This window comes from Maylandia zebra, unplaced genomic scaffold, assembly GCF_041146795.1.
Source record: "Maylandia zebra isolate NMK-2024a unplaced genomic scaffold, Mzebra_GT3a scaffold09, whole genome shotgun sequence".
Lineage (NCBI taxonomy): Eukaryota > Metazoa > Chordata > Actinopteri > Cichliformes > Cichlidae > Maylandia > Maylandia zebra.
The window spans coordinates 247501-272350 of record NW_027490039.1 but is presented as its reverse complement, the minus strand read 5'-3'; the positions used below and the strand labels follow the sequence as shown (position 1 = coordinate 272350).

The 24850-nt window shown below is 45.2% G+C and overlaps 2 protein-coding genes and 1 long non-coding RNA gene across 3 annotated transcripts in view; 1 reads left to right on the top strand and 2 right to left on the bottom strand.

Annotated features, from left to right (window-relative positions):
• The window catches only part of LOC143415830 (uncharacterized), a 235675-nt gene that overhangs the window by 133571 nt on the left and 77254 nt on the right, over positions 1–24850 (top strand). The gene's annotated exons all lie outside the window — the stretch shown is intronic.
• The window catches only part of LOC101484771 (MAM domain-containing glycosylphosphatidylinositol anchor protein 2), a 172814-nt gene that overhangs the window by 73965 nt on the left and 73999 nt on the right, over positions 1–24850 (bottom strand). The window contains exons 3-6 of the mRNA XM_004572181.3: positions 19234–19402; positions 14734–14930; positions 12582–12714; positions 8835–9107 (exon numbers count right to left, since the gene is read on the bottom strand). Coding sequence (XP_004572238.1) covers positions 8835–9107; positions 12582–12714; positions 14734–14930; positions 19234–19402 — 772 coding nt within the window. The remainder of the gene's footprint in view (positions 1–8834; positions 9108–12581; positions 12715–14733; positions 14931–19233; positions 19403–24850) is intronic.
• LOC143415833 (uncharacterized) lies at positions 22694–24710 on the bottom strand. The gene is made up of 2 exons (XM_076881268.1): positions 24150–24710; positions 22694–23262 (listed from the first exon to the last, which is right to left on the bottom strand). Exons 1-2 carry the CDS (start codon positions 24407–24409, stop codon positions 22992–22994), a joined length of 531 nt encoding a protein of 176 aa, XP_076737383.1. The 5' UTR covers positions 24410–24710; the 3' UTR covers positions 22694–22991.

Here is a 24850-nt window from a genome sequence, read left to right as displayed (position 1 = left end):
TTGGGAAATCTTCTCATCCACCATCATCTGCTGGATGAGGCAATAACTGATTGTAACTCTGTGTACTGAGTATCACTTGTAGCAGAGTGGCTGCACTTGTTCTCCCCAGAGGGACACTCGTGAGAGGTTGAGTGGATAACTCCTGAGTCACCAGTGGAAACTTGTAAAGAGGAAGAGACATCCTTTGAATCCTGCTCACAGCCTGTTAGCAGAAAAGACTGCATGTGAAGTGGAGGTGCAAACGATACAGTAGCCAGTGAACAATCAGCACATTTAATGCAGCTAAAGATGGAAAGGACCGTGTATTACTGTTGTGGCCATTTTTGTTGAATGTTTATAAAATGCAATTTGTATTCATTTTTGTTTTTTCTTTGAAGGTGTAAGAATATTCTGACCTGGTTTTGTTATGTAAATTTGTAATTAATTTTATTGGAGAAGCTTTTGGAAAGTGATTGGTTTATTAGCTTATGGACCCTCCCATTAATCAAGAGATTAAGAGCACCCTGGATGGGTGTGGTAAAGAGGTTTTTTGTTTTCTGTTTGCCAAATGTCAGATGGGAAGATGGGAGGGTTAGAAAATGATTTTTTGACCACTTTTGAAGTTGTTAAAGCAAATTAAGTTAACTTTCGTTTAATTTTAAGTTTTAAGAAGTTATTTGGCTGATTTTTGTTTATAATTTTCCACGAAATAAACCACATATGATTTTTAAACAATGGAGTCAGAAGTGCGTTCTAAAACAAACCTCCCGTTGCCACCCACGGCCTTTTCTTGGACCTTTTTGGTGTTTGGAACGTAAAAGGCCGCGACATTTAAGTCAAAAAATCATTTTGACTCGCTTGGATGTCAACTTGGAAGATGGAAAAGCTTGCAAGATTGGACTTGGAAGACTGGATCTTCGCAGAATGGACTGAAAAAATAACGCAAAGTTCGTGAGTAAATGCGAAACTTTGTTTGGATCAACCGAGATGCTGAGCTGCAACATGAAACATTTGTATTAAACAATTATCTTTTGGACCTTGTGAAACGAATTTGCTGGTTAAAATGGAGGAACAAGAAAGAGAGCTTTTTAATTTAATTAAAAAACGCAGAGCGAAGCTTGGCGTTCTGACAAGAAAACGAAATGACATTAATGCTCTCTTTGATGCTGGAGAATCAAAAGCCTCCATAGATGAACACATGAGAACATTTAATGATTATTTGGGAGAGTTTATGGACTTACAGACTTCAGTTCAAAAATTGCTGAACGATGATGAAAAAGAAACAGATCACAGCGATTGGTATGAACCTAAGCTGATCAGTTTTAAAGACTTTCTGCATGAAATCGACACTTGGATAAATGCAGACCCTGATCCACAAAAGGATGAAGTTGTAGCCTCTAATGTTGAATCAAAGGTAGCATCTCATGACAGTGACATTGCGCCGCATGATAGTGTCTCACAAGTAGCGCAAGAAGCGAGCGACATGATTTCTGAACGAGTTGCTAAACCTGTCAGCAAGGGCTCTAGTAAAGCGCCCAGTAATGTTACTGCAGCCTTAAGTTTAAGGAGTAAAAGCTCGCGTGCGGCTTCAATGGCGCTGATGGAAGCGGAAGTGGAAAGAGCCGCTTTAAAAGCGGAGGTGGACGCACTGCAAGAAAAACATGCGCTCGAACTGGAAGAAGTTCAATTAAAAGCAAGAAAAGAAGCATTGGCTCTAAGAACTAAGTTGGTGAAGGCTGATGCAAAAAGGCAAATTCTCACCTCTGCTCAGGATCGGCAGAGCCTTGCATCCAGGGCTGAGGTTGAATCAGAAGGCGGGATTACAGCTCCTTCTGGAACATCTACTGAGTTCATACCTGCTGCTACAGCTCAAAAGGCTTCAAGAACAAAGAAAGCCCCTTTAGTTCATTCTCCTTTGCCAATGCCCCTAGAGACACATGCACCTGCTAAGGTCAAACCAGAAGGGGAAAGCCCAAGGCCAATCTCTTCACAGGTTGATGTTCACAGCAGTGCCCTAATAGAGATTATGACAAAGCAAAATGAAATTACTCAGATGCTTGTAAAACAACAGAGGTTGTCACTGCTTCCAGCTATAGACATTCCTGTTTTTGGTGGTGATCCTTTGCGTTTTAGATCCTTTCTTAAGGCTTTTGAACAAGGAATAGAGACTAAAACTGATAATATGCAGGATAAGCTTTATTATTTAGAACAGTTTACTACAGGACAGCCCAGAATTTTAGTGAGAAGTTGTATGCACATGAGTCCACAGACAGCTTCTGTTGAGGCAAAAAGGCAGCTTGAGTGGAACTTTGGTAACAGAGCAAAGATAACGTCTGCATTTATAGACAAGGCTCTTAACTGGTCAGTTTTAAAGTCTGATGATGCTTCAGCATTACGAGCTTACACATTCTTTCTAAGAAGCTGCTTCAACACAATGGATGAAGCTGGGTTTCTTGATGAGCTGGAAAATTCAACCAATATGAGGATTCTTGTTTCAAAGTTGCCTTTTAGACTTCGTGATAAATGGCGACTAATAATCGTTGATATAACAGAAAAGTGCGATCGCAGAGCAGGATTTAAAGATCTTCTTGATTTTCTTGAAAAGCAAACAAAAGCTGCATTAGATCCTGTTTTTGGAGAAAGTCAAAACACAACAGAAAAGATGGCTTCAAAACCATCAAAGACACCGCTTAAAACTAAAAGCAGTAGCTTTGCTACTTCTGTAGCTGTAGTTTCAGAACAGATCAATGACAAACACAAACCGGAACGGACTCAGATAAGCCATGAAGATAAAGGGTTAGACCAAACTCGGTGCTTGTTTTGTGACCAAACTCATTTTTTGGACGTATGTGACTCATTCAAACTAAAAGCCAACAAAGAAAAGGTGACATTCCTTAAAAGTAAAGGTTTATGCTTTGGTTGCTTAAAGAGAGGCCACATGAGTAAAGCTTGGCAAGCAGCTAAAGCTGAATGTAAGGAATCATCAGTCTCAAATGCTCTTGTTTCTTTGAACTTTGGTAGCCATACTGGGGCCGGGGCTAATGAATGTGCCTTGTCAGTAGTTCCAGTAAAAGTGAAGTTGGAAAATGGGACGAAGGTTGTGGAGACGTACGCCTTTCTTGATCCCGGCAGCTCTGCAGCTTTTTGCACTGAGGCGTTGATGATGCAGTTAAATGCATCTGGAAAAAAAGTGGAAATCATGTTAAAGACTATGGGTCAGGAAAGGCCAGTAAGTAGCTATAAACTTTTTGGTATGGAAGTAGCTGCTTTGAAACAGAATGAGTATTTGAGGTTGCCTGTTGTGTACACCCAAAAGTTTATTCCTGTCACTAAAGAAAATATCCATGAAGAAGAAAACTTAAGAAAATGGCCTTACTTAAAGGATGTTGAGTTGACACCGATAAATGCTGGCATTGGGCTGCTTATTGGTGTAAATTCTCCCAAAGCGCTGGAACCTTGGAGAATCATTAACAGTGAGGGTAATGGACCCTATGCTGTGCTAACTCGTCTCGGTTGGGTTGTCAATGGGCCACTCAATCAGGGTAGTGAAAAGGATGAGCATGATGCTAGTTTTGTCCAGGTAAACCGCATTTCTATAAGTAGTTTAGAGGAAATGCTGGTTAAGCAGTATAATCAAGATTTTGTGGAGAGCCAGTGTAATGAGCGTGCAGAAATGTCTGTAGAAGATAAACAGTTCATGAACATAATGTCAGAGTCAGCTGTACTTAAGGATGGCCATTATTACTTGAAATTACCCTTTCGTAAACCTGAAGTAAGAATGCCAAACAACAAGCAGGTGGCTCAGCAGAGGGCGCAATATCTGCTAAAACGGTTTCAGAAGGATCAGTTATTCTTTGAAGAATACAAAGAATTCATGCACAATGTTAGTATGGAGGGACATTCAGAAATCATACCACAAGAACAGTTGAAGAATGAGGAAGGAAAGGTGTGGTATATACCTCATCATGGGGTCTACCACCCCCGCAAGAAAACACTGCGTGTTGTGTATGATTGTGCTTCAACATTTTCTGGAACATCACTGAACAAAGAGCTATTACAAGGCCCAGATCTGACTAGCACTTTATTAGGTGTGCTGATTCGCTTTCGGCAGGGTCCAATAGTGCTTATGACAGACAGTAAAGGGATGTTTCATCAGGTCAGAGTAGCTGAGGAACACGTAAACTTTTTACGTTTTCTCTGGTGGCCCGATGTGACATCACAAAACAGCTGGTGGAACATAGAATGCTAGTCCACATTTTTGGTGCAGTATCCTCCCCCAGCTGTGCCACCTATGCACTACTAAAGACTGCTGATGACAACCAACATCTGTACCCAGAGGAGGTTATACATACAATCAGGCATAGTTTTTATGTAGATGACTGTCTTAAATCTACTCAGTCTGTTGAGCAGGCCATCTCACTTTATCAGCAGCTTACTGAAGTGTGTGCCAAGGGGGGATTTAAGCTCAATAAGTGGGTATGTAGTGATCGCTCTGTCCTCTGTCAGATCCCGGAGGAAAATAGAGCCACAGGTGTAAAGATGCTGGACCTTAGTCAGGATCAGCTACCCACAGAAAGAGTGTGCAATGGGATATTGAACGTGATGTTTTCACATTCAGTATTGTGAACAAGAACAAACCACTTACAAGACGTGGTATTCTGTCCAATGTCAGCTCCATTTACGACCCTTTGGGTTTCTTAGCTCCAGTCATTCTGCCTGCAAAACAAATTCTGCAACATCTATGTAAACTGAGGTTTGGCTGGGATGAGACAATACCAGCAGAAATGGCACAAACTTGGCAAAAATGGGTTGAGGATTTAGTTCTTCTTAACAAGTTTAGTATTAGTAGATGTGTCACACCCAAAGGATTTGGGGAGATAGAAAGTGCACAGCTGCATCACTTTTGTGATGCCAGTGAAAGTGGGTATGGTGCTGTATCATATCTTAGGCTATCTAATAGCAAGCAGGAAGTGTGTGTTTCCTTTATTATTGGTAAAGCAAGGGTGGCGCCGTTAAAACAAGTCACCATCCCACGTCTTGAGCTGGCTGCTGCAGTTTTAGCTGTGCGCTTGGACAAAATGCTATCAGTTGAACTCAATCTTAATCTGAGTGAGTCAGTCTTTTGGTCTGACAGCACAACTGTGCTACAGTACATTGCAAACACAACCACACGGTTCAAAACGTATGTAGCTAATAGAGTTTCCACCATTCATGCTTTGACAAAAGTTGAGCAGTGGAGGTACATCAGTTCAAAGCTGAATCCAGCTGATGCAGCCTCTCGAGGAATGACAGTTGGCTGTTTCCTGAAATCTTCCACCTGGATCAATGGTCCAGAATTTCTCAGTAAACCTGTTGTTCACTGGCCTGTAGGCATGAATTGTGTATCTGTCCATTTGGAAGCTGACCCAGAAGTAAAAGTGTTGTGTGCAGCTGTGCTGAAAGAAGATGTGTGTCCCACTACTAAGCTGCTGTTGTACTTCTCCAGCTGGACAAAATTAAAAAGGTGTGTGGCATGGATCCTGAAAGTAAAAGAAAGACTTAAACTGCAAACAAGGAAAAGACAGAAGTTGCTGGGCACGCACTGTGGAAGTCAAATATGTGTTAAGCAAGATGATAAATGGAACACTCTGCTCAAAACTGAGGATTTGTCCAAGGCTGAGGAAGCTATAGTGAGCTTTGTGCAAAGAAAACATTTTGCTGATGAAATGACTGCCCTAAACTCTGGCACTGTAAGGAAGTCAAGTCATCTGTATAAGCTTGATCCTGTAGTTGCTAATGGTGTCTTGAGAGTGGGTGGAAGACTGAGTAAAGCGGATTTACCTGAGGAAACAAAACATCCTGCAATTTTGCCAAAAGAAAGTCATGTTTCAAAGCTTATTCTTCAGCATATTCACAAAAAGATTGGTCACAGAGGAAGAAATCACATGCTTTCAACCCTTCGCCGTCAATACTGGATCCCTCATGCTAATTCAGCAGCTAGAAAAATAATCAGAGATTGCATAGTGTGTCAAAGACAACGGCAAAAGCCAGGAACGACAGAAATGGAACAAGATTTGTAGGAACTTTTGCATTGGTGATGTTGTGCTTGTTGTTGATGGAGCTGCACCAAGAAATTCTTGGCCCATTGGCCGCATCACTGAAACCATGGCCGATGCACACGGAGTAGTTCGCCGTGTTAGAGTTAAGACACGAACAAATGAGCTGGAGAGGCCAATCAACAAAATATGTCTCCTGGTGGAGGCCATCTAGAGGAAACAATGAATGTTTACCTCCAACTGAGCCAAGTTCTGGAACCTCTGGCTCTACATTTACACTGACACTCACTTTGCTCTACACTCCATTAAGCAACATACACCTTTTTTGAATACACACAAAGCAAACACATGAACAACAGAGACTTGAAATCATAGAACATTGACCTTTCCTTTTGTTTGGTTTTTAAGAAGACTTATACGGATGGACTACTGAAGAAAATTATTGGTATTGCATTTTGTGATGGCCACTTAGACAGATATAATTCATGTTACACAGGAATTAGGGGCCGGAATGTTGTGGCCATTTTTGTTGAATGTTTATAAAATGCAATTTGTATTCATTTTTGTTTTTTCTTTGAAGGTGTAAGAATATTCTGACCTGGTTTTGTTATGTAAATTTGTAATTAATTTTATTGGAGAAGCTTTTGGAAAGTGATTGGTTTATTAGCTTATGGACCCTCCCATTAATCAAGAGATTAAGAGCACCCTGGATGGGTGTGGTAAAGAGGTTTTTTGTTTTCTGTTTGCCAAATGTCAGATGGGAAGATGGGAGGGTTAGAAAATGATTTTTTGACCACTTTTGAAGTTGTTAAAGCAAATTAAGTTAACTTTCGTTTAATTTTAAGTTTTAAGAAGTTATTTGGCTGATTTTTGTTTATAATTTTCCACGAAATAAACCACATATGATTTTTAAACAATGGAGTCAGAAGTGCGTTCTAAAACAAACCTCCCGTTGCCACCCACGGCCTTTTCTTGGACCTTTTTGGTGTTTGGAACGTAAAAGGCCGCGACAATTACAGTTCAGCACGTTTACAGGTGAAGTTTAGTCTTTTAGCCTCAGCATGATGCTGTTGCCGCTACAGCTGCTGCCAGGTGACACTTGCTGAGGGGGGTTTGGTCAAATTTCACCCAGGGTGACACAGCTAACGTTAGCAAGCGCTACCCCTGCTAGCTACTTATTCTGTGCGGCTGAGACATAATATTAGCGATGCACAGTCAACTACCAGGAATTCACAGTTATTAACAAGGAAGCTATCACACCTGATGATGTGATCCACTCACAGGGAACTGGTACTGCATCATTGTACTGTCTCAGCAGCTGTACGTAGCACACAGCCATACAAACTCAGTCAAACACAGTGAAAAGGATCACAGGTCAAAAGGAGCCGCTCACTGTGGGATCATGGCTCATGGGATGAGTAGTTCTTTCTAATTAAAACTAATTATGCACACAATCCACTGATGCAGCAGTGCTTTTTTCATTTATGTCCAGATCAAATGTTTATGGTCATGATGCACCTCCTCTTGCTGCTTGGCCTGGCTCACTCTTCCACACTGAGTCTATGAGGATTTCCTGAAACGGAGAAAATAACTTCAGGAACTGAAGCCCTTAAAAAAGCGGACGTCCACTGTGATGCGGTATAGAGAGGGAGATGTCAGCTGCAGCACTGACGAGCAGTGAGTGTGTCTGCCGATGAGTGTGGCGCACAATCACCATCACGGTGCCAATGACAACACCTGACACGTTTCACTGCTTTTCTCTTGAACTGAATATTTGGGTGTTTTTCGTGACGGTAGTCATGTTCACGGAGGGAGGAACAGCGCACACATACACCCACTGAGATGACTCATGAAGCTGAATAAACGCCACTGGACAGAGGGAGGAAATGCACAAGAGAAAACATACTGTTCTCAAAGGAGCACGTCAGTGTTCCACAAACACAAAGTTGTGTCTTTTGACAAGACCTTGTTTCTCCGGCATCTTTCTATATTTAACTAAATCAAACCAGCAAACACAGAACAAAACAAGTGCCACAGCAAAACACAGAAGAAGCCACTCCTCTCAAACCAGCAAATTTCAAATCAAAGGTCCTCTTTGTTTAAACCATGTAAGGAAAAGGTCCCTGCACAAACTGGGCTACTGCTCTGCTGGGTCAGGGAGTGCAGAGTTTGAACCCTCCTCTGGCATCAGCACCTGAACGTGTTCATGGGTTTCTAATGTACAGGTGGCTACAGGTACAGTCCCATGGCTCAGTGATGGTTCATGTTTGACTTTTCTTCAAAGGTAAAATGGGACGATCTCCGGCAGGATGCGTCATCCAAACTTTGAAACGTGCTGATGAAGTTGAGAACAATTCGTCACGACACTGCAGGACAGGACGACACACAGCGAGGAGGAGCTGAAACACTCAGAGTCTCTCTGCACAGATAAATGCTGCTCTGCTGATGTGTCGGGCCGACTCTGCAGCAGCCCGTGCAATCTAAACATGGCAGCGCTGTTCTTTTACTGTCAGAGGCACACAGACTTCAGACATCAGAGCTGAAACCAGTTCCCAGTGAGACCAGTGTGCTCACATGAGACTGTGATAGAAATAAATCCCAGTCAACCCAGTCCACGCCACTTTGGACCAGTCACAGTGTGAGGGGAGGGCCATGTCAGCTGTTCACCAGCCAGCTCTTTATGCATGAACAGAAATCTGACTGTTGCAGGTCATTGCTTTAAATTCGGGTGTGACAAAGAGAGCTGCGGATGTTTCCACAGACAGACAAAGACTCGTTTTTCAAGATGTTTCGAGGATCAAACGTTCAGGCTCTACCTACCTCTGACCAGGATGGTGGTGGTTTTTTTGGCGGGATTCCCAACGTTGTTGGACCCCACACAGCTGTAGACACCACCGTCGTCAATAGCAACAGCAGGAACGGTCAGCGTGCCCCCTTTGACCACGCTCCGTCTGGGGAGCTGCTGCCCATCGGGTCTCATCCATTTTAAACTGGGATGAGGGTCTCCGCCCGATGCCACACAGACCAAAGTGATCGTCTCGCCGGCGTTCACCACCAGGGGGTCGTCCAGGAGGAGCTTGACAGATGGAGGAGCTGCAGGAGGAGATGGAAGGGTTGGAAATGAGGAGGAAGTCAAAGTCAGCAAGAAACCTTCCACAAAGTCAAAACGTTTCAATCGAGTTACAAATGTGAAGCATCCCAAAAACTACATGATTTTCAATCAGGTCACAATTTCCTAACACGTCAACAAAGGAAGCAACTATTTTACTTCAGAATTCAAACAATTATTTTACTCACTTATGTTCTGTGTTTTAACTCTGAACATTCCCCACAGCTTCTGCATTTGATTTTTAGCAAACAAATATGTGTATTCATGTAATTTGACCCAAAGAACAACAGTATCAGGACAACACAGGATAAGAAATGAAAACATGGTTTTAAAGGTGAAGAAGGCTGAAGTCTAAGTATCAGATTAGATCGTTTGCATCACTGTAAATACCAACGATGCTGCTTTCCTGTCGTCCCACACTAAACAACACAGCAACGTTTTCATCACAGCTAAGTGTTAAACTGATGCCATCAATATTAATGCTGCAAGTCTGTTATCACATGGCTAAGACAGTAATGATAGCGCTGCTGTCATCAGTGTGTAACAGCTGTGTGTAAATGTGATGCACACAGTGTTGCTTCCTGACGACCTGTGGCAGCAGGCTGTGGATCCCCTCTCAGCTGTGACTGTCACGACTCTTTCACTGAGTCTGAAAACTGGTCGTGATTGTTGTTTGCATTGTTGCAGTGTCATTCCCACCTCTGGTATAGAAACTTCTGACCTTCCTGAGCATCACACTGAAGCTTTACTGTCCTTCTCTCATATCCATCTTATTCAGCTCTGTCTGTAACACCACCAGACTGAAACGACTGTGACACCCTCACAACCACCCACAGAGAGGCTCACTCATGTAAGTTACACACTCTCTATAATAACAAGTTGTAACAGGATGTCTCCACAATCAATGATTCAGTTACCCATAATGCACTGGTCTGTGAGACATGGATAACAGCAGCTTTTAACTCTTTTTCTTCTAAAAACGTGTGAAAGGAGATTTGTATAAAATGCAGCTTTTTTCAGGCCGGGCTGGCCACTTCACAGGCACGTGGCTGTCATTTTTACATGTTTTTATACTTTGAAAGCTTTTAAATATCTTCTCATGCTTCAATAATCCATAGTGATGGAGCCCCCAGCTGCTGAAACACAGCAGAAAAGCTTTTATTGTAAAAGAAAGGCAGCATCTGTCAGGGCTCTGTGTGCGGGCAGGCAGAGAGGAGGATCCAAATGCAGGACTCGGAAAACGGAATGCAACTCAAAAACCTCAGCTTTATTGCTGGCCAGAAAACAAAACATGAAGTGAGGACTGAACACCGAAACCAAAAACACACAGGCATAATCTGAGGGTGAACAGACGTTAACGACACGACACTGACATAAAGACACACTGGGTTTAAATACACTGAGGGAGTCATCAAGGAATTAGAGACAGAAGGGGGACACAGCTGGGAGAAATAAGACCTAACGAGACAGGGAGAGCGAAGCCGGAATACTGACATCAGACAGGAACAAGAACCTTCAAAGTAAAACAGGAAACAAAACACACTTTACTAAGACACAGACTAGACAGAGACAGACTAGACGCTGACCAAAGTCTACTAAATAATAATCATAATCACAACAGTATCAGATCATAATATAAAAAAAAACACCAAGATAACAGAAACACCAAGTACCAGAGAAACATAAAGGAAAATCCATGATGCAAAAGTACCAAAACATAATGAACTCAAAATACTGGGTCCAACGGACCCAGAACCGTGACAGCAACTCCCTCCACCAGCTGCACAGCACAAGCTGCAGAAAAGCAGCTAAATGCAGAAATAATAACGAGGGAGGTAAAAATAGCTGAGTCGACCTCTGTTAAGCTGACATCATGTAAATCCCATCGAGCCATGGGGCGGTGGGATCTACTGTACTGGTCAAGAGCGGCAGCCTGAGCGAGCAGAGGAAAACCTTTCATGAAGAACGTGCATGTGACTGCACGCACACAGATTACAAGTACACAACTAGGTTTAAAAAGAGAAGAAGAGATCTGCGACGGCGCCTCACACAGCTGCATTTCTACCATCACGGCGTGCACGCACAGGCGCAGTCGCACACACTCACAACGAAACATGCAGAAAAGCAACGCCAGGCTGTAAAAATGTGAGTACTCTCATACGTCAAGCAGCAGATCGAGCCGCTACATCCAAGTGGCGCCCTCCAGGACAGAGACTACAGCTGACGGCGTGAGGCTGGCCCCAACGGCTCATTTCCTGGAGACACGTTTGAAGCTCAGTGCACAGCTAAACCAAAAGCTCCATTTTTATTAGTCTAAAAGGTTAATGGTACTGTCTGTGTTTAACTGCTGCAGAGTTCAGTGCACTTTTATTTACACAGCACCAGGTCACAACAACAAGAGCTTCACGTTGTAAGGTTCAACAGACACGACAAAGAAAACAGAGAACACCCAACAATCACATGACCCACTATGAGCAGCACTTTGGTGACAGTGGGAAGGAAAAACTCCCTTTGAACAGGAAGAAACCTCCAGCAGAACCAGGCTCAGGGAGGGGCGGGGCCATCTGCCACGACTCAGTTTGCATATGAAACCGGTGGAGTTGTTCTTACATCTGATGCCATCAGCTTGTCCTCGGTCACAGTTTCCTTCCACATAAAAACTGCATAAAAAGCACTTGCAGCAACAAAAACATAATATTCCAGCAACACACTTTGCCGATCCAATCAGCTGTTTGTAACACTTCCTACATCCATCAGCGCGAACTATCGCATGTCCGCCATGACCTGCCCGAAACCGGAAGTGACGTCATTTTGCGGAAATGTAGTTTTTTACCATCAGGGCCTCATGAGCCTATACTGGTGTTTTTAAAAGTTATGTTTGACTTCATGACTTCCTGTGTCGTTTCTGTGATGCTGAGGACTCATATTGCACTGCTGGAAATAGTTTATTTTGATGCACATGCTGCTTTTTTGCAAATTTGCACTATAATATTTATTTTCGTTTTTCCAGCAGTGTATAAAAATTGGTGTATTTCAAAAATAAAACTATGAAGACACTTAAAATAAATTTCCTGTGGTGGGAAACTATTTTGTGCAACTTTTTTGCATTTACAGTTTTGAGGGATAAGCCTCTTAAATTTCTCTAACTAGAAATATATGTTAAAAAAGCAAAAACGATTTTACATTTTTTGTAGTTTATTGCACTTTTTTGCAATTTATGTAATTACTATGCACCTAATGCAGACATATTATTAAAATCTGGGCTCTAATGGTTGTATTGCTGTATAGCAACTTGAAATGCTCCCAAAAATGGCTCCACAGCATGTAAAAATATACATGCTGTGGAGGACTTGGTTCTATGGTAGGTCTTAAAGGGTTAAAAACAACATGAATGTGCTACTGATAAAAGCACGGCTGATCTCTGTACTGTGGGTGAAGCTCTGTGGGTTTCTGTGTACCTGTCCTGTTGCTCAGAGTGAAGTGGGCACTCTTGTCTTCGATGCCACAGACGTTCCTGACGGAGGAGAAGCAGGTGTAGTCGGCGTAATCCTGCGGCCGCAGATTCTTCAGCTTCAGAATCTTTGTCTCTCCCTGAAACACAGACGCACATCACTGGACCTGTTTCAGCTCTTACAGGTGTGTGCCACGCGTCTAACACCTGCGGTCAGCGATCAGCTCCGAACACCGTGGGGTTTCCTCTCTGATTCTCTTTTCACTACCATCTTATGTTTGCTCTGATTCGTCTAATACTCAAACTAAACCTTTCAATAACAAATGAACAGTGAAATACACGCATGTCCTCCACAAACAGCACTGAGGTGATTAACGGGACATCTTACAGTTAAAGCTCATCCAGGGAACAACAGCTGCTGTTGTGTTTCTCTCACAGATGTGCACGCAGCAGTACAAATAATTGGAGATGTCTCTGTGCTCGTGACGTGTAACTATAATTACAGTAAACTGACAGACAGCAAATTCATCCTTCTTCCTCCTGCTTCTCGCGCTCCTCCTCCTCCCGTCTCCACCTCACTGCCAAATCTCTCTTATCTCCACTGGCAGCCTCCACGCTGCCTTCCGCCTCACGGACAGATGAGATGAGATTAGATGACATTTAAATGGGATGTTTGTGCAAAGATGGCAGCCAACTCTTTGGCTGTGGAGGAAGAGGAGGAGGAGATAAGCTTCTCATTACAGCCCATGAGAAGCGAGGGGGGAGGGGTTAACCGGTCGGTGAGCTCTGGGCTGAAGGCATTACAGTCGACAGCGTTCAAATCTGCCGTGAATGTTATCTCCGCTGCGGTATTACACGGCCCACTAACTAGCTGCCTGATTGGCTGGCTTCCCTTTGCTCCAAATTAAATCCAAACCTCGGCCAAAGGGAAAAAAGGCAAATCTGGACTCTCCATCTGCAGAGGTTTTAATCCTCAGGAGGACGAGGATGAGGCTTAAACTATGACTTTCCCAACTGTTGAACACAGAACATTTGGATTCAGAACTGGAATCACAAACTGGTTTATCTGCCAAGATTTTTGTTTTCATAGCAAGTTTTAAGGGTTTTTTCCATCAAGCCAATAAACACATATTTGTTCACCAGGCTGTAGAAATCAGCGGTGCTTTGCACGTCACTGCGAGGCTAAAAACATCCAACTTTCAGCTATTTTTGGCCACAGCCGAGGACTGAGTGAGAAAAAGGAAACCAGGCTGGAACTAAAAAGACTTTCACTGATGAAGCTCTGTGGAAGGGGAGCAAACACAAAATGAGGAAGAATAATTTGCTGGAGTCTGTGTCACAGTTAAATGACTGAATCTCTCTGTGGAGACGCATTTATAGCTCAGTTCACTTCCTTCTAAACACATTAGTTGCTGCAGATTATTAAGACAAAAGGAAAGTTTAGTAAAGTCTGCGTCTGTCCAACACGCGAGGGCTGATGTGTAATTTGGACACAACAGGAATCATGGCAGCGTTAAACTAAACGCTTTGTTAGTGTTTCTCCCATCCTGCTGAACACACTGATTAATCACTCAGTGAATCTGCATTCAGGTGTTCAGGGAGATGAGCTGAGATCAGAGGTGTGTGCTGTCACTGAGGGTGGTGCGAACCACGTCGCAGGAACACAGCGAGGCATGAGATCAGAATAATTCCTATTCAAATGCAGTCATTTCAGGACGTTTGACACTCTGCAACAACAACACCTGCAAACATCTGCTGCCTAAGATTTAGCTGTAAATATCCTGAATAAGCATGAAGTTAACACGACGACAACATCAAGGACGCAAGTTTCCCTGTCTCAGAGCTCTGTACAACACCGTGTCCTAAAACATCTGGGACAATACTGTGACTTTTTCTGCTAGGTGTGCTAGCCCTGTGTGCAGAAACAGCTGTGGAGCACCATTGTTGGAGGCTACTTTCTGACTTCGGGCAGGACAGACGATGCCGAGCTGTAAAACCTGACCTGTACCTGTTCAAACCGAGCTTTGCTTTTGTGCTCTAACGTCTCTTTTTAATGAACTCTTGTGCTCCTCCCACAGACCTGATGCTGCTAACAGCGACAGCTTCATGTCATGAACTAAAACGCTTCATTGAAGATGAGATGAAAATGTGTCTCTCACCTGTGTGAAGAACGGCTCGTAGATCTCCACCCCAGAGTCTGAGCCCTGCGACAGCACCTCCCTGCCTCTCCTCCAGGTGTAGTGGACAGGAGGGTTGGAGTTTGCTACGCAGCGCAGGAAGACTGTCCGCTCAAAGTAGAACTGCTCCTTTGCTTCACCCACACTCTGATGTATCGTTATCACTGGGTCATCCAGGTCTGAGAGAGGTGGAGGAATCAGAGGGAGAGGGGGACGAATCATAGGGAGAGGTGGAGGAGAGGGGGAGGAATCAGAGGGAGAGGGGGAGGAATCATAGTGAGAGGAGGAGGAATCAGAGGGAGAGGGGGAGGAATCATAGTGAGAGGGGGAGGAGAGGGGGAGGAATCATAGTGAGAGTAGGAGGGGTGGAGGAATCATAGGGAGAGGAGAAGGAGGGGTGGAGGAATCATAGGGAGAGGGGGAGGAATCATAGTGAGAGGAGGAGGAATCAGAGGGAGAGGAGGAGGAGGGGTGGAGGAATCATAGTGAGAGGAGGAGGGGTGGAGGAATCATAGGGAGAGGAGAAGGAGGGGTGGAGGAACCATAGGGAGAGGGGGAGGAATCATAGTGAGAGGAGGAGGAATCAGAGGGAGAGGAGGAGGAGGGGTGGAGGAATCAGAGGGAGAGGGGGAGGAATCATAGAGAGAAGGAGGAGGGGTGGAGGAATCATAGGGAGGGGAGAAGGAGGGGTGGAGGAATCATAGGGAGAGGGGGAGGAATCAGAGGGAGAGGAGGAGGAGGGGTGGAGGAATCAGAGGGAGAGGAGAAGGAGGGGTGGAGGAATCATAGGGAGAGGGGGAGGAATCAGAGGGAGAGGGGGAGGAGGGGTGGAGGAATCAGAGGGAGAGGTGGAGGAGGGGTCAAGGAATCAGAGGGAGAGGAGGAGGAGGGGTGGAGGAATCATAGGGAGAGGGGGAGGAATCATAGGGAGAGGGGGAGGAATCAGAGGGAGAGGAGGAGGAGGGGTGGAGGAATCATAGGGAGAGGAGGAGGGGTGGAGGAATCATAGAGAGAGGTGGAGGAATCATAGGGAGAGGAGGAGGGGTGGAGGAATCATAGGGAGAGGTGGAGGAATCATAGGGAGAGGGGGAGGAATCAGAGGGAGAGGTGGAGGAATCATAGGGAGAGGGGGAGGAATCAGAGGGAGAGGGGGAGGAATCAGAGGGAGAGGAGGAGGAGGGGTGGAGGAATTATAGGGAGAGGGGGAGGAATCAGAGGGAGAGGGGGAGGAATCAGAGGGAGAGGAGGAGGAGGGGTGGAGGAATTATAGGGAGAGGGGGAGGAATCAAAGGGAGAGGGGGAGGAATCAGAGGGAGAGGAGGAGGAGGGGTGGAGGAATCATAGGGAGAGGTGGAGGAGAGGGGGAGGAATCATAGGGAGAGGAGAAGGAGGGGTGGAGGAATCATGGGGAGAGGTGGAGGAGAGGGGGAGGAATCATAGGGAGAGGTGGAGGAGGGGGGAGGAGTCATAGGGAGAGGAGAAGGAGGGGTGGAGGAATCATGGGGAGAGGTGGAGGAGAGGGGGAGGAATCATGGGGAGAGGTGGAGGAGAGGGGGAGGAATCATAGGGAGAGGAGGAGGGGTGGAGGAATCATAGGGAGAGGTGGAGGAATCATAGGGAGAGGGGGAGGAATCAGAGGGAGAGGAGGAGGAGGGGTGGAGGAATCAGAGGGAGAGGTGGAGGAATCATAGGGAGAGGGGGAGGAATCAGAGGGAGAGGAGGAGGAGGGGTGGAGGAATCAGAGGGAGAGGTGGAGGAATCATAGGGAGAGGGGGAGGAATCAGAGGGAGAGGAGGAGGAGGGGTGGAGGAATCAGAGGGAGAGGAGGAGGAGGGGTGGAGGAATCATAGGGAGAGGGGGAGGAATCATAGGGAGAGGAGAAGGAGGGGTGGAGGAATCATAGGGAGGGGTGGAGGAGAGGGGGAGGAATCATAGGGAGAGGATGAGGAGGGGTGGAGGAATCATAGGGAGAGGGGGAGGAATCATAGGGAGAGGGGGAGGAGTCATAGGGAGAGGAGAAGGAGGGGGAGGAGTCATATGTTATTATGATTATTAGAATGTTAAAGAAGAAGATTACAATGGAAACATCCAGCAGCCGGGTGGGTGGAGTTATCTCTCTGATGAAGCAGCTGCTCTGCACACTGAGCGGCTCACTGACAGCATCTGCAGCTCAGTGATGGTGGACACGTCTAATCTCCTCGTGTTCTCCGCACCAGGAGAAGCTTCCAGCCTCAGCAGGCGTCAGCTCGCTGTCCCTTTAAGCATCTCAAACAGAGTGCAGTGGGCACCTGAGTGCAGCATGAGCCATCAGAGCCAGAAGGCCACTTCACTTCAGCCCTTTACTGCACACTGGATGTGTTTACTTAGTGGATATATGCAGCCCTGCACAGGCAGTTTGTTTCCTCCTGTGGAGTCTGAATTTACACCTCCTTCTATTTTCCAAACAGCGGGTCAGTTTTCCTGTGGTTTGGGTAATTACTGCAGAGCCCAGGGCTTTTAAAGTGTGTGGAAACACAGCGAGCTCCCCGATCAGCTGACTGCAGCTGGCCAATTGTGATCCACGGTCATAATGAGTGTGGTTATGAAGTTGCCACGGGCAGAAGGGCTAATGGTTACTAATCCACTTCACACAGAGCAACGTCCAACTCTAAAAAGCAGCCAGTGCAGTTACTCACAGGCCCAAACAATCTGCTGCCACAACATGCTACTCCCACAGCTCAGCCTGCGCAGTGAGGCTGTGCTGGCTGCAGGGTAAGGCGCAGTGAAGGAAACCATTCATCTCTTGCTGCAGTTACCTTTGTGTAAAAGCTTCTGTGCCTCACAGGCAGCACTCAGCTGCGATGCGTCGAGGTACCTCCCTGCAATCCCAGGAAGCTACATGCTCCAGGACATTATGGCTTTTATACAACAAGTATGTTTGTTTCCTTCTTTTTGTTTTGGAGGAAACATTACATGCAACAGCAATGACACCACGATGAAGAGGAAACCTGTTCTGTGAGACACCGTCAGCCTGCTCGCTGTCGCTGAGGGGAGAAACGCCTCCGCTTCGTATGGCACGATTAGCAACAGAAAGCACCAACACAGGTGATGCAGACACATGTAGGTCAGGACTTTGACACCATCAGCAGGAAGATACCGACTAACGCAGACGTTTAATCCTCACGCTGCTCGTACCTGTTGCTCGTGAAGCACTATTATCACTGACCCGTCAGTCACTTGGGTCATCATCACGCACAGACTCACAGCAGCCTTCTCACAGAAACATTTGCACCCATTTCGTCAGCTGAATTCACAAAACGATGAAACAGATAAATGAAAGCACGCTTGCACAAAAGCAGACAACAGCTCGACACCATGTCAGCGAGCACTGCCGAGAATGTTGGATTTAGGTGGTTAAAGTATTTGACCCTGATTACCGACTCCGTTCCCACAGCACAGAGATGGTTGTGTCATACGGAGACAGCACTGCGCCTCTCGTCCAATCGTGGCAACAGCTCCATTTTTTAGCATGACATTAATCCCAAACAAATCAACACTGGATGCCTGCATTAAACACTGCAGTGAAAACAGCCGCGGCAGCGTTGCAGAAGCAACTTCACTCGTCTGTGAACAGTTTGCTGTGACAGATGTGGAAACTTTAAAGGTCGGTCAGACTGATATTTGAAATTCTTTTTGGACAACACGGATGCTATGTCACCTGGACCAATGAGGACAAGGACCGTCCAGCTTCTACTCAGGAATAAAATCCTCTATCTTTGGGGGGGTGTTAGGGCTTACAGAGCTGGGCCTGATCTAGATCAGATCTACATGTCATCATCTAGATCACAAAGAATACCTGGAGCTACTGTGATGCTATATCAGGAAGGACTGAGGCAGGTCTCTCCCTCAGTTTCCAGATGTTTGCGGACCGTTGCTTATAAGGTCCTATTCCAACTTGTGTCTCTGTGTCCTGTTTGAATAAAATGTGGCTTCATGAGATTTGTAAATGAGTTTTTACTCATGATCACGGCACCATCCCACCATCACAAAACAAGACAGGAGGTGAAAACCAAAGGAGCCGCATAAAGTGGCCAACACAGAGCACCCTGAGTGCATCCAACAGGCAAAGTCTGCACTAGCCGTGTAACGCTGTGACAGCATGTGCTTCCGGCGGGCGACATCCTACCCTAAAGCTGAGCCCATCCACACCTGCGGTTAGTCAGAACTCACTGGCTGCTGCTAATTACCCTCCATACTGTGTCAGCCTGCCTAACGGTGTGATCGGGCATGTGTCAGCGCTGGATGGCTGAGTGCTACTCGGCAGTACAGTCGTGAAACGTGTGTTGTTGTGCTCTCTTTGGGATTGCCCAGTGATCGTCTTTGTGCACTGGGAATCAGGAATGATAGCAGGTCACGGGAGCCGCACCACGGGCCGAGGATTTCCACTATCTAAACGCATGTCTGTTCCAGAATGTCACGGCTGGTGTGAATCAGGGTTCTTACAGTAGACGTCGACTCGTATGGAGCGGATGGCGGGGGATCCCAATCCATTCTCAGCCTTGCAGTAGTAACGCCCCCCCTGGTGGCGGTTGATGTTTTGGATCCTCAGAGTTTCGTTGTGCAGCGAGGACTCGCGGTCTGACGCTCCACCAGCAGTTTTAGTCCAACGGATCTGCACAGAGTACACATACCTGACATTATTTACCTTTTAAATGACAAAACACAGGTTACACATTCATGTTATTCTCCATCAGGGAAATATTTATTCATTTAGAGGACAAAGAGCCAAAACTGAAACACGACCATCAACTATGGAACAGAAGATCACGGGTCGGGCAAAGGATGTTGATCGATACACCAGAAGCCTTTAAGAAAACTCAAACAGTTAGAAATAAATAAAGCAATATCCCAGTGTACTCTATAATGTTGTTTCAAGACTTCAGTGTAATGCAAACAGCAACAGCTGCTCAACATCTGTGCAGGATTTGTTCCCGTGGTCTTGGCTCTTCCAAACTAATTAGATAAATGTTGCTGTTTTTCCTGGCATCAGCCGACAAAGACGGGCGGAGCAAGAGTTCAACTGTCCTTACATCCTCTGATCTGAGGTCAGTTCAATGTAATCGATTATTGTGTGTGTGTGTGTGTGTGTGTGTGTGTGTGTGTGTGTGTGTCTGTGTCTGTGTGTGTCTGTGTGTGGCTGTGTGTGTGTGTGTGTGTGTGTGTGTCTGTGTCTGTGTGTGTGTGTGTGTGTGTGTCGTTCAGCCTCTGCAGGATTTCTTTCGGTCCGTACTACGTGCTCTGTGCGTTCTTCTCCTCCTCCATCATGCTTTTCTCTCCATCCATCCGTCTCCCAGTGACGACTGGTGAGCTCTCCAGAGGAAAGCTAGAACATCTCTGTTGCCCGTGCTGCAGAGGTTCATCATTCCCACCACGTGATACTGGGACACTGCTTTCCATAACTGCGGCTTCAGATCGGTGCTGCGAGGCATTCTGCAGTAAAGCGAACTAACCGACATCAGGACCTGAGGCATCGTCACACTTTTTCAGCAACTTAAATGTTTAAGAAAATCACTAAATTAAGGTCCTGAGCGAGCTGTGGGCTCTCCGTGATGCAAGCATGTGTTCTTCACTCACAGTGTGTTCATACACCATTCTGCATTTAATCATTAGCTATAATTAATACAAGGACGTTTGGGTAACAATGTCTCTCTTGAGGCCACTAAATGAATCAAACCGAACTGAACCAAGAGCAGAATCAGCATCATGTTTATCTCCCCAGAAGCTGGTTTTACATGTTAATCACTTTCTGTTCCTGTCAGGATTATTGTCAGGCACCTGGACTCCCCTCAGCACTATTCTACTTCCCACAAAGTCCTCTGATGTGTGTGCAGGTTATGAATAAAAGCAACAAAAGAGAGATGGTGCATAGTTTCTCTCACAATGTTTGTCTCAAGTCTTTCTTCCATCCTGAGTGAGTCACACAGCTGCCACTCCATGTTGTTCCTCCCTCCTTTGTGAGCAGACCAAACTGAACCTGCACATGTTCTTGTTGCATTTCCTCCAAAACGGACTTTCTCTTCACTTTCACTCTTCATTTTCAGTTGCATCAGGATGATGTCAGGAAGCAGCCCGTCCCGATGTGAAGGATCCACAAGGTGCACCTGAGTTGCATCACATAGTCCCTTGTTTTTCATAAGTGTGTTTAGCTTCGATCAGATGGACTCACAAAGATTGTTGTGGAGTTGTCTAGTGTAGACGGGTGGCATGGCTGAGGCTGAAAGCTCAGAGTTCTGGAGTATATCACAGAGACGAGTGTAACGGTGTGTTCACACCGAACGCGATGGACGCGAATAGAGCGTCAGGTTTACATGTAAAGTCAATGGAAAGGCGCGATGACGCGCGATTGCGGGTCCCGCGAAAATTCGGAAGCAGATTTGCGTCGCGAAAACGCCAAAACGCGTGAAACGCGCGTCAGTGTAGCGCGTCTGGCGCGTTTGACTCGCGAATAAAACCACGCGCGTGAGTTTTTGTGTTGCATTTTGTGCATACGCGCGTTTCGCGTCTACCGCTCGAGTTGGAAAAATCTGAACTCCAGCGTCAAATCGCGCCGCGACAACCAATCAGGAGCCTGGTGACGTGGCTGTTACCTAGGTCAAAGGGGCAGATCCAGCCAAAGCCTTTCATACTTCAATGGAGGGGAAGGCTAATCAATGCGGTAGCAAACAACTCGGAGCTGTACAACACCAGCTGCTTTCTGTACCGAGACAGGAATATAAAGGACCGAGCTTGGAGGAAGATATGTGAAGAGATCGGGCAACCTGGTAAGTTCATTCATTTCTCTTTTGAAAGTTTTCACTGACCCGGGGAAGCCGCACAAAAGCTAGCAAGCCACCGCTATTTTCCCACTGACGTACAAATACCGTTCTGCTTTTATGCATGTTGTCATTTAGGAATATATTTTATTGTTTATTAATAAACAGCACACAGTGGTCCCGCTGTTCATCCGTCACTGCTTTGCTTTTTCGCTGATTTTTTATTGCACAGTACAGCATTGCATTCTGCAGCCTGATTGACAAATCTCCTGCGCTTGCCAAATTTATCACGTTTGGTTTTGATAACCATCGCGTCCAATAGAAAAAACAGCACAAAAACACCCATAACTATGAGCCTCATTCGGAAATAGACACCTGCACCGTGAGGGAAAAAGGCGCACGAAAGTGGCGGGCAGATGAAGACAAACCGCGGCATAATAATACTTTTACGTTTTGCAATCTACAAAGGTTTGCACTTTGAGAATCAATTGTGAGAACTGTGACCAGGGGCTAGTTATTCTGAGAACCCCTGCAATAAATGAGGGACCACTGTCTACTCTACGATTATTATATCCAACCTGTTAACATTTAATACTGTATTGATAGAACCAACTGATTCTGCAGCAGAGCATCCCCAGTCCCTGAGCTCCTGCTGCTGCACCCACAGGTATGTACAGCAAGCACTGATACCTTTTTAGTCGGTGGGATTGCCTTGTGATCACCTTTACTAAATATCTACAACCAATCTGATTATATCCTGTTATTGTTTTTGTTTTTTTCAATGTTGAAATTAAAATCTAGTAGCAGCCTTCTCATTTCTTTGTGATTTGTGCTGTTTTACAGGCCCACAGAGGAGGACGGCTCCGAGGCAGATGAGGGACGGGTCCCAGGACGGTCCATCGGCGCTGGAGCTGGCCATCCTGGAGTCCCTGAAGAGGCCACACCAGTCTCCAATGGAGCATTTCCTCCTCAGCCTTGTTCCTGCTCTGGAGAGCAGCTGGTCCTTTTTATTCCTGTCTCTCTGTAAATTCTTATATTTTATATATTTATGTTTAATGTTTTTCTGTGTGAGACTTTTAATATTATTTCAAATAAATGTTTATAATGACTAATGTCTCAGTTCTACTACACAGCAAATGTTGGCACACAACTTGACACATGTAGAATTTATTTCATATTATACTAATGACAAAATATACTGATACAGTGGGATGCAGAAGTTTGGGCAACCTTGTTAATAGACATCATTTTCCTGTATAAATCGTTGGTTGTTACAATAAAAAATGTCAGTTAAATATATCATATAGGAGACACACACAGTGATATTTGAGAAGTGAAAAGAAGTTTACTGGATTTACAGAAAGTGTGCAATAATTGTTTAAACAAAATCAAGCAGGTGCATCAATTTGGGCACCACAAAAAAGAAATGAAATGAATATTTAGTGTATATCAATGTGTGTGTCTCCTATATGATATATGGGGTGCCTTTGTCTGGACATGCTTCCCATCCAGAGCTGCACAGCACAGAGGAAAGTTCCAGCGCTCCTGGAATCCCTCTGTGATGGACCGCCAGTCTCCAGTTGAAGGCACAGCCATGAAGTCGTCCACTAGACAGTCCCAGATGGACGTCGCTGCCTGGGGGGTGATCTGGCTCACCGTGGACACACCGACTCTGAAACTGAACGCGATGGTCCTGAAGGAGTCCCCGGTGACAAGGAACCTGGACAAAATTGTTCAAAATCAGTATTATGTGTACTGCAGTTACAAAATACATTATTCAAATTCCAAAATACTTTTGTGATGTCAGATTTAAATCACAAAACATGAATCTTACGTAAAACATTTTGTAATTATAAGGATAATTACAAAATGTATATTAGGTCATATCTAAAACAGTTGTGTTTTGTTTTAACTTTAACATATCATAATTTGATTGGTAGCAACTTTCACAACTACAGTGAGCCAATCACTCATAATTCCTAAACATGTCAATCAGGTAGGAATGAAGTGAGACATTAATAGAAATAAAGAGTTGTGTGTTGACATGTAGCCCTTTCCTTGCTTAAATCATTAATATTTTTGAAAAATTAATCTGTGATAAGACAGCTTATCAAGATAGAACCATGTAACTAGAGATGAACCAAACTGTTCACAGTTTTATCTAACTCTGTTTTAATAAAGGCTGTGACCCCTGCTATAGAGTCTGACAGCTGCAGGGATTATATACAAATATTCAACTATCCCAGAATTAAACCAGGTCTAAATAAAAAGGAGTGAGTATCACTACAAGGTTAACTCAGTGGTCCTAATGCTACAGTTTGATATCAGCAAACACCGAGCGCATACATTGATGTGACACCACAGCCATGCTATCATGCAAACACTGATAACAGCATAAATCGAATTAAATCGGGGCTTGATGAGACCTTCTGAGTATCACTAGAAATATTATAAAGAGTCGTCTCTGTACCACAGTTTGCTATCAGTAAACACCGACAGCATTCACTGTTAGCATAGCACATCCATGTTAGCAGTGTATAACTGGATGGATTAGCATATTAGCACAGATATCAATAAAGGGCTACCGTATTAAATAGTTTTACTAACCTCAGGCAGACGGACAGGCGCTCTGCAGGTGGGATTGAGCGTCTGTAGTTGGTGTCTAGGCGGGCGATGCTGGGACCGACGAGGGAAAGCAGGTCCTCAAACTGGCCGACGGTGATAGCGCTGGAATCGGCCGTCATCCAGGCGTAGCTCCTGGAGCAAGTGGTGAAACTCACCAAACTGCTCATGCCTCTGGAGGACCTGATGGACCCAGGTACGGCGAGGACGTCTTTTACGCTGCTGCTCTGCTCTCCACAGTACATAGAGAAGGGAGACTCTCTCTTCAAGCGCTAGCTCGATAGCTGCCATCTTGCAAAGATACCGGTCTGGCACAACTCCCTCCCACATTTCCGGTTCACGCGCGTCAAAATATCATATTTTGACGCGCGATGGATTTTTCTTGGACACGCGTTGAGACGCGAATGTACACGCGTCAAATTAGGGGCGTTTGGGGCGTTTTATTCGCGTCCATCGCGTTCGGTGTGAACACACCGTAAGAGTGGGTCCTGTGTCAGACACAGCTGTATGGAGTCATGCTAGCACAAAGTGATTGTTGAGAAAAACTTTTGTGTGAAAAGGAGAGGCCCGTCTTCATCACTCTGACGCCCTGGTCCATCGTAGATTTGCAGCTGAAACCCAGTCACACTTAATGTGACTTTGTAAAGGCAACAGTGATGTATCACAGCACAGTGCTGGGACAGGAG

What these genes read in the sequence shown, in the direction of transcription:
- LOC143415833 (XM_076881268.1), bottom strand. Translation starts at nt 24,409, where the DNA reads ATGTACTGTGGAGAGCAGAGCAGCAGCGTAAAAGACGTCCTCGCCGTA. An exon ending in CGCCTGTCCGTCTGCCTGAG is followed by an intron (nt 23,263 to 24,149) that starts GTTAGTAAAACT and finishes AATTTTGTCCAG; the next exon opens with GTTCCTTGTCACCGGGGACT.